Raw genomic sequence first — 9521 nt, forward strand, 5'->3', positions numbered from 1 at the left:
CGCAACTCAACACATAAGGCCCAGCACGCAAATTGCAATCTGTGCAAACTTAAAGGCGGAACAAAGTAGAGGTCGCAACGCATGGTACATAAATTTCCGCACGGTGCACAACGATGAAAACGCAGTCACATGTCGACGTGCAAAGTTTGAGATGCGCACAAAGGAAAGTCGATCACGCTCAGTGGAACGTGCAAACCTGAAGTCGCAACAGAAGGAAGGTCACAAAGGCTAGCATGCAGATTTTAGTATGCAAAGTTTGGCCGGGGACAGTTGCAATCGGTTGGCAGGTGAATTGAATTGCGTTCTATTGTGAACGTGGTAGTGCAGAAAATGTCACGCGCAAAGTCCAGCGCACAAAGTTTGATGCAGAGAATTTGAATATGCAAAGTTCAGCTTGCGAAGTTAAACGCGCGAAGTCGTGAAAAGATCGCGAGAACGTGATAGGAGCGAAAATGCGAAGAGGAGGGCAAAAAGCTCAAAAGGATACGAGCCCAGCGACAAGGCACATTAAAAGAAACGTGCACTCTCGAGGGAAGCGACGCTGCCCGAAGTACGTACGGCGGTATTTTCCATGCGGAAGCTGCAAAGCGAGACAACATACGAGCATTGCGCGTTGAATGAACTGGGTATGCAAAGATTAGCTCGTAAATTCCAACGTGCGAAGTCGGGTGCAGAAGAAGACTAAGGGTGTATTTCCAGTGCGGATTAAGGCCAGGGATTAGCGTTAATCCCTGCGCTAATCCCGGCAGTGGAAATCCCACCGGGATTAAGCAGGATTAGCCGGGGATTAAGAAATTCCTCAGGACACCGTGTTCTCTAATCAGAAGATTAGCGGGAGCTAGCAAGAGATTAGGAAAGAACATAAACTGAACTTGATGCCCATGTATTTACCTGGCAACCTGTGACAAAAAAGTTATTACCTGGCTCGAGCCAGGTAGTAACTTTCCGTATCTGGATTAGCATTCACGGCGCCATGTCTGACGTTAATTTCTAGGTAGTTCCATATATATGATCTCAAATAAGCAATTCCTGTTTTGGGTTGCTCAAAAGGTGATGAAGAGATGAACGGCGAGAAGAGTGCGCTTCCTGTTCATATCTAATACTGATTCAATTCCTAATGCCCAAACTAGTCCAGAACTTAACAATTTTAGCTTCAGAATCACATAGGAAGTATGCATCGCCCTTTGTACGGCCTTAATCCCAGCGCTAATCCCAGGCCTTAAGAATTGCCAGGGATTAGCCGGGGATTAGCCGGGAATAGCGGGACCTTAATCCCTGGCCTTAATCCGCACTGGAAATACACCCTAAACGCGCAAAATTAAGCGCAGTTGCAATCGGTTGACAGTTAAATGCAAAGAATAAGACGCGAAACTCGACGTGCGGAGTAGGATGCACTTGAAAGCTCCATGAGCAAATTGGAACGCGTAAAGGCTACTGCTGCAAAGAAGAAGTATGCAAAGCTCGACACGTAAAGCTACGCGTAAAAAATCGGGGCCGCAACAAAACTTAACATACAGGGCCCAACACGCAATTTTAAACCCGTGCAAACTTCAAGGCGGAGCAAAGCGAAAGCCGCAAAGCATAGTACGTGCACATTCGAACACGCAGTCACAAGGCGATTTGCAAAGTGTGGAACGTGCAGAAAGAAAGGCGCTGGGTTAAGCTGCAATGCACAACACGCATCTCCACGGACGGTGCGCAAAGTGCGTTGGCGTGGATCCGCATGCAGAGCGTCGAAAGACCGTTGAAAGCATGTGTTGAAGCGCACGTCGATTCCAGCCGCACCATTTTTGCCGCTTTTTTTTCCAGTTTGGGCTGCCGGTGCTGAAGCAGGTGAAGCATGAAGCATCTACTCAGCGCGGGAGATGTAAAGTATAACGAAAGTCCGCTATGGCGTATTGTTGGTACGCTCGCGTGGGAGTCGAACCCAGCAGGCCCGGTCGAGCGAGTCGCCGTAGCGAAGGCTGACTAGTAAGCGGATGGGAGGAGGCAAGTGGCATGATACGCGCATGTAAACGGAGCGCGACATCGCTATGCCATCACGCCGTAAGAGGCAAATCGACGCAAAGGGTCAGGTGTAGTTGTAGAGATGAAGAAGGTGCAAGCTGTAGGGCGTCAAGGCAAGCAGACGGAATTACAAAGCTCGACGTACAAACTGCGACGCGCCAAACACGCTGCAGCGAACGCACGAATTAGGTACACTACACTGCGAAGGTACAGGCGGCGACAGCAGCGTTGATGCGCTCGTGTGGGAGTCGAACCCAGCAGCCATGACGGCTGTATACCGATCGAGCGTGTCGTCAAAATTGGCGTGGCATACCAATTTTGACGCCTGTAACCCCGGTATTCGGATGAGAGCGCATGCGACGCTACATCCGCATACCGGGGTTACAGGACTAAATAATTGCCACCATTCATTTAAAGCGAAGCATGCACGTAAGCTGCAACACATATGTGCATATGTGCATATGCGCATATGTGCATATGTGCATATGTGCATATGTGCATATGAAGCATACGTGCATATGCAGCATATGTGCATATGCGCATATGTGCATATGTGCATATGAAGCATATGAAGCATATGAAGAAAAAAAAGAAAAATAAAAGCGCGCAAAAAAAGAGACGCGCGCGCGCTGGGGGTTGCTCGCAGTTATATTGCTTGAATCGGAATCGCGCATTTCACGGCTTGACGGCGTTTCACGCCTCTACGCGGCTCGACACCTCTCCTTCCCCGATTCCCCGGAGGCCTCTGCACAGCTTGGCTCGTTGCTCCGCTAATGGACGTTGCTCGCAGTTATATTGCTCGAATCAGAATCGCGCATTTCACGGCTTGACGGCATTTCACGCCTCTACGCGGCTCGACACCTCTCCTCCCCCGATTCCCCGGAGGCCTCTGCACAGCTTGGCTCGTTTGCGGCCGCTTCCTTGATCTACATACGGATCATGCATCTGCGCGGCAGCATTATGCTGCGGCAGCGCGGGCGATGACTGCGTACGTACGTGCGCACACCCCCGTGCGTGCGACTCGACTAAGCGGGGCCGCAGATGACGGGCGCCAGCAAGCGCACTTTGCATGTTTTGAGCTTTATGCGCTTAGCTTTGTTCCGTTTTCGAGTATGCACGCTTAGCTGCGCGTGTCCGACTTTCTTTTGTGCACGTCTCCGCGTGGGCGTCTGTTGCGGCCTCGACTCTGCTTTTCATCCGGCACCCAGCTGGACCATGCGCGTTTGATGCTCCGGATGCTACGTCCTTTCGCGTCGGCTTTTGCGTTCCCGGATTCTGCGTGCGGATGGAATGTGTTGGATCGAATCCACCTGCTTTGCGACGACCTTTACGTGCCTGGCCGTGATAACCTTTATGCAACTTTTGGCTTTGCGATCATCTTTGCGATCCTAACCGCCGTAACATTTATCCACGGTTTGGGCTTCTCGCAGTGCGTATTCTTGCGCGTCCAACTTCCCGCTTTGAGCTTCGCGTGATTAATCTTGCGTATTGGGCTCGTTCTGCGCTTTCGACTCTGCGCGTTCGACTTTCCGTACTCAGCCGTTATCGCAATAAAATGTGATTCGACCCAACCGACTGTAACTGTCGCGGTCCGGCTTTGCGGCCTAACAAGGTATAAGCTTTATGAGCTTCGCTTTTTCCGTTCTCAACTGCGCGTCTTCGTGGGAGTCGTAGCCGTCGTGGTACAAACGAATGCATTTCGCCAAGATTAGCCCAAGGCCGGTGACGTCTGGCGAATGAAAACCGACTTATGAGAACAAAGCTGCATCACGTCAAGGTTGCGCATACGAACGTTCGCTATAGAATGTATGAAATCCGGGCCTGCCTGGAATATATATCTATATCCTCGCATGTCATATAGCAACCACGATTTCTGCCTACTGGACCTTGTACGCTCCTCTCAGCAACATGGGACCCAAGTGAGTCGTCCATCGCTGCGTCCGCTGTTTATTATGGCAACCTTTATTATTCGCTATTCGCTCCGCCCGTCATACCGCAGGCGTTGTGCCACTATAGATCCGTCGTCTCCGCCGCCGGCGAAACAGCCGCACCAGGAAACAACCACGCCAGGGAGCACGCCTGAAACCACCGCGAGCTCGGCATCGACCGCAACACCGACTAGCCCTGCTTCGTGCAGCGCTCCCGCTTCGAGGTATGGCTCGGACGTTGTAACCAAGCGCCCCACTAGCTGTGTTTCGTCTTGCGTTTGCGCTTGCGGTTGCGACTGTGCCTTGCATATGCAATCTACGATTTAGTCTTGTTCGTTGTCGGCTACATACGTGGAGGACGCGGACGATTTTATTGTGCGTTACATGCTGTGCACTCCCTCGGAGTTGTCTTACAATTGTTGGACGTTTTAACTAGTGTTAGAATACTGCTGGTCGTTCGACGTATACCGTTCAGCGCCAGTACTTTCACTATATTCTCTCTGCGAAGTTCAGACTGCTCAGCCCGTCAATATAATCGACCGCCTTCTTTACATGAGCAGTCCAGCTATTACTTGGACCTTGCTCTGCTATAGTGACTAAAAGAAGTACATAAGCAGTCCAGCTATTCCTTGGACCTTGCTCTGTTGTATTAGCTACGTGGCCAGATTGGTCCGTGCTCTCGCCGGATTGGCCGGATTGGTCGGCCTAGAATGTCTTATACGTTTTGAGTTGCATACCTTTGATGCTGCCGGTTCAACTTATACAGTTGACTGCCGATACTTGCGGTTTGTGCGCGTGCCCGCGTTTCGTTGCGTTTTCGACGCATCCAGCACGCGATATTCCGCTCAGCCGCTTAGCCGTGCCCACATAGATGCGCATTATACTCGAACGTAAAGTTTTCATGAGTAGTTGCCTTACCGCTTATAGACGTGAGTCGAGCTTGGGTACCTGCGAGCAGAAGAGTGTGCTTGCTTCCGTGGGAGGAGGCGAGCCTGGTTACCGACTGCGCTATCTGCCGCGGGGCGGTGTAATGGGCAGACGACGCAGTGGAAACCTGTCAGTACTGACTATATTAACTCGCGAAATTGCACTTTCCGTCGCGCTCTCCACGACTTGCCCTACTTTCTCACCAGTACGGCCCCGCCGTACCACCAACGAACCGCCGAGTACGCTCTCGGCAAATACACAGAAAACCTTGGTTTTCTTTCGTTACTCTCAGAAAACCTACAGTAATCTTTCTGCTTCGACACCCGCGCTCCAAACAAACGTGCGACGCGGTATTAAACCTGTACTTTACCCATATCGGCTAGATGCTCACTGTGATATCATTTCATCACCCATCCGACGTACAGCCCCGCCAGCACCTCGGTAAGCTTTCAGCTTACCTTTACGGCCGGGCCCGCGCAAGTCGGCACCGACCGTCTGTGGAGCGGCCTGCGGTGCAATACTGCGACCATCGTGGGTGGCCCGGCGACGAACGGGATTGTGCTCCTTCAGATTGACAGTGCCGTACTGGCTAGCATTCAGACAAACAAGTGCTATGGAGTCGTAGTCGATGTTACGCACGTCCAGTCAGCCATTTTACCGGCTAGTCTCGTCAATCGCTTCGCGGGGGTTTTGGTGAATACTTTCAAAACCACTGCCAGGAGCGAGGTTAAATCCAGTCAGGCCAGGCGTGTATGGAGTATCCTTACGGCCCGCCTGCGTTTGCCAGCCCTTAATCCGTATGTGAAACCGCCTGTAAATGAGATCAGCTATCCTACTGACGGCAGCGCACTCCTTGTGTTGCCGTTTGGGGAGCCATTCGCCAGCGGGCCGTACCGAAAGATCAGCACGTATTTAGCTTGTAACGACCTAAATGACATACGAGTTGGGGAGATTGAGCTCGCGTATGATCCCAGCACCCCCTCCGCCTATTGTCCGTTCAGCATCGTCGGCGCAGCTACTACTACCACCATCGGGCGCACCACTTTCGTAACCGCCTTTCAGCAATAGCTGCAATGCATGTGGTGCCTACGCGGGACCGACCTTGATATTTGCAAGCTGTGCGGACAGTGTGAATTATGCATGTCTGGACTTGCATTTCGACGCTGTTTTTTTTTACATGCATGTGGACGCACAGTTGGCGCCGTTTGGTTTGGGTATTGCTCTTTGAGCGCTGCTTTCTTGGTTTCTGTTTGACTTACTGCCACGGGGCTTGCTGCCGGTGCCTAGCTTTGTAGTTGCCGTGGCTCGTTTTGTACGATTGCGGTTGCGTTACAATAGAATCGCGGTGTACTCTTGATTCTTTGCTATCCTTTACTTTCGTTGTGAGATTTGGAGCTTCTGCGCCTCTTTTTATACGTTGACGTTGAAAACGACGATCTGTTCGTTCGACCGTACGCCGTTAATCATTGCATTGCCTTGCGTTGGCCTGCACGTTATAATTCCTTCCGTACGTTGAAATGCAGCGTCGTATTTTGAACGTCTACCTCTGTGCGGCCGATTCGGTGACTTGACGCACCGCCTCCTGTGCTTGTTGTTTCTTCCTCGTTTACCTGTGCGTCATACTTGGTTTTGTACGTTTGAATGGTGTTTCCTGCTTTGTGCATCTGCATTTGTACGCCCGATTGGGCGAGTGGGTGAGTCGACGCGCTCGTTTTCAGTTTTACAGCTTCTACGTTTCGTGTTGTACAGCTGATTGCTGTGTTGCAGCTTACATGCATGCTTCGCTTTAAATGAATGGTGGCAATTATTTAGTCCTGTAACCCCGGTATTCGGATGAGAGCGCATGCGACGCTACATCTTCAGTCTTTGCGATACACGAAGTTATACATGTGGATGATGATCATCCTGATGAGATTGACCATCCTGTCCGCTGTACCATAACACCATACATTAACATTTCAATTCCGCAGATAACATCTTAAACCTTTTCCCAAGGGTGCGCTTCTGCATGATTTGCACGTTCGAGCGACTGCACAGCCGTATCTGCGATACTTCCGAGCCTACCAGGGATCGAACCTGGAATATCCGGATCCGTAGACCGGCGCTTTATCCATTAAGCCATAGGCCCTCATTGCCGTACACATGAAGTACAACTTGCGTTATATGCAGCCGTACAAAACATAGCTTAAAGGATGAGTAAAACGGTGCTGATGAAAGGAGCTCCTAGCTAACGAAAAGCGTACTCCAATAAGCCCTATGTACCCTAGTGGTTACACACGAACTTGCGGGAGGTGATAGCAAGGAATGGGATGGGACAGCTCGCTTGGGCTACTTTTCCACTTAAGCGCACAACAAGCAGTGGCTTTAGTTTTGCCCTATGAATGTACTATTACATACTACTACTTCTATACTGCTATTACAACAAGAAATGCAACCTCTACTACTACTACTACTACTAATAATAATAATAATAATAATAATAATAATGATCCTATACTACAACTACTGCTTCTAATAATAATTCTAATTCTAATACTACTCATACTCTTATACTACTACAATACTACTACAATACTACTACAATACTACTACAATACTACTACAATACTACTACAATACTACTACAATACTACTACAATACTACTACAATACTACTACAATACTACTACAATATTACTACGATACTATTACGATACTACTTCGATACTACGGCAATACTACTTCGATACTACGGCAATACTACTACAATACTACTACAATACCACTACAATACCGCTACAATACCGCTACAATGCGAACATGTTGTGTCAGGACACATGCTTCAATCATCCTGTTGTGTAACTTTGCCTTAGTGGTACTCCTGCGAAGTGGAGGGCCTATGGCTTAATGGATAAAGCGCCGGTCTACGGAACCGGAGATTCCAGGTTCGATCCCTGGTAGGCTCGAAGGAAATACCTGGTGTGCGAAGCAATTCTGAGAGATAGTGCATATCTCGCACATTTTGGACGTGCACAGGTGAGGCATACACATATCCAGGCATTGTGGTCATCTTCCACAGAGATGACTCAGGCATGCGGTGCTCTCGCGACTTGTGCTCCAAGGGGGGGATGGGAGGATGACAACGAAAGTCGCTCCTGGCACAGAAAAAATATAGGAAGAGTCCACGCGTCCCCAGGCTTAGGCAGACTCCTCCGCACCTGTGTGGACAGTCTATCTGAGACAAAACGACGAATGACACGCTACCAGGCTGGGGCCCACCTAATGCTGAAAAGACACATCAGCATCACTTGTTGGAGACATGTCCAGCTGCTGATCAACCCAGGGAAGCCCCCTATTATTCACCCCACTCACCTATGGAATCCCCCTTATTGTCCACCCATTCCCAACATGGACACCAGGACCTATGCATGCAGATCCCACAAAAGGAGCATCAAGTAATGCATATGCCATAATCAGCCGGCCGTTCAATACTACTGTGTGGGATGGGGCCAGGTCGGGAAAAGGTTGATGGCCACATTACGCAGCATCCAACCACAACGAAAATGTTTAAATTGGATGTGATGGTCTTGCATGCAGCCCAAGCTTGTTGGAGGCCTTAACGTAGGACATTTGTCACGATTGAGCTTATTAAGACACTCTCATGAAACAAAACACTCACCTGTCCAGGCAGGCTACAGACAGCACACAAACACCAAACTGTCCATCGAGCATAGGCTGAGATGCGTTAATAAGCTGTGCATATCATGCATGCGTGTGCATGTGCGATGATCTGGCTGCAATCCTCCGTGCCCGGAGCTCCTGGATGTCCCTACCCGGATTCGAGCCGGGGTCTTCACGGCCACATCGTGAATTACTAACCACTATACGATAGGGACTAGCAAATGGGATAGACAGTCGAGGCCTCACAGCGCAATGGACCTAGGCCCAGAATTACACATAACAATATTCGAAACCACACTGTATTACCATACAATTCCAAACCTCTCCATGCGGGGCCAACATTGGCGGCTTCAATTGCAGGCCAATCCTGACTGTCCGAATGTCCCTGTCAGGCCAATTTGACACCCCGACAGGCTAATCCTGACTGTCGGAATGTCCCTGCCAGGCCAATTCGTGTCCCTGTCAGGCCAATTCAAGGGCCTGTCCCAGCAACTTAACTTGTCCCAGGTGTAGACCCCGTGCCAATTTCAACCCTTCTATCGAGCAATTTCGACCATTTGCGGGGTCGGCCCGGAAACTCTCAGGCAGGCATCCAGAATCGCGGTAGTTGAAGGAACTTACGAAACTTTATGGAACTCTGTAACTACTGTGTTGGTTTTGATTCTGTACATGGGCCAGGAAGTGGCAGGAACCCTACACGCCTGGTTACCGTCCTCGGTTCTCATTTCATTCATACATTCATTGTGTGTGTGTGTGTGTGTGTGTGTGTGTGTGTGTGTGTGTGTGTGTGTGTGTGTGTGTTCGAGAAAAGATACCACCACCCGAACCGACCCGAACCAGTGGCAGGGCGAGACGCCACAACGTAAACCCCTTTCATTCGTTCCTTCATTCATTCATCCAATCATTCAACAGACGAAGAGATGTATACACGCGCCTGAACACAACACTGTGGATACAGAACCGTGCATGGCGCTGTGTGGCCACAGTAACACGAGTTAA

General features: G+C 50.0%; 2 protein-coding genes across 2 annotated transcripts; one reads left to right on the top strand and one right to left on the bottom strand.

The window, feature by feature from the left end:
* Positions 1–571: 571 nt before the first annotated feature.
* On the top strand, positions 572–3482 carry VOLCADRAFT_88988 (uncharacterized protein; the record flags this gene model as incomplete). The annotated part of the gene is made up of 3 exons (XM_002948608.1): positions 572–668; positions 2893–3017; positions 3216–3482. The coding sequence occupies 3 exons, from the start codon at positions 572–574 to the stop codon at positions 3480–3482; spliced, it is 489 nt and encodes a 162-aa protein (XP_002948654.1).
* A 1306-nt stretch (positions 3483–4788) lies between these two features.
* On the bottom strand, positions 4789–6018 carry VOLCADRAFT_88989 (uncharacterized protein; the record flags this gene model as incomplete). The annotated part of the gene is made up of 3 exons (XM_002948730.1): positions 4789–4883; positions 5321–5473; positions 5964–6018. The coding sequence occupies 3 exons, from the start codon at positions 6016–6018 to the stop codon at positions 4789–4791; spliced, it is 303 nt and encodes a 100-aa protein (XP_002948776.1).
* Positions 6019–9521: the final 3503 nt, after the last annotated feature.

This window comes from Volvox carteri, assembly GCF_000143455.1.
Source record: "Volvox carteri f. nagariensis unplaced genomic scaffold VOLCAscaffold_11, whole genome shotgun sequence".
In the NCBI taxonomy this organism is placed as follows: Eukaryota; Viridiplantae; Chlorophyta; class Chlorophyceae; order Chlamydomonadales; family Volvocaceae; genus Volvox; species Volvox carteri.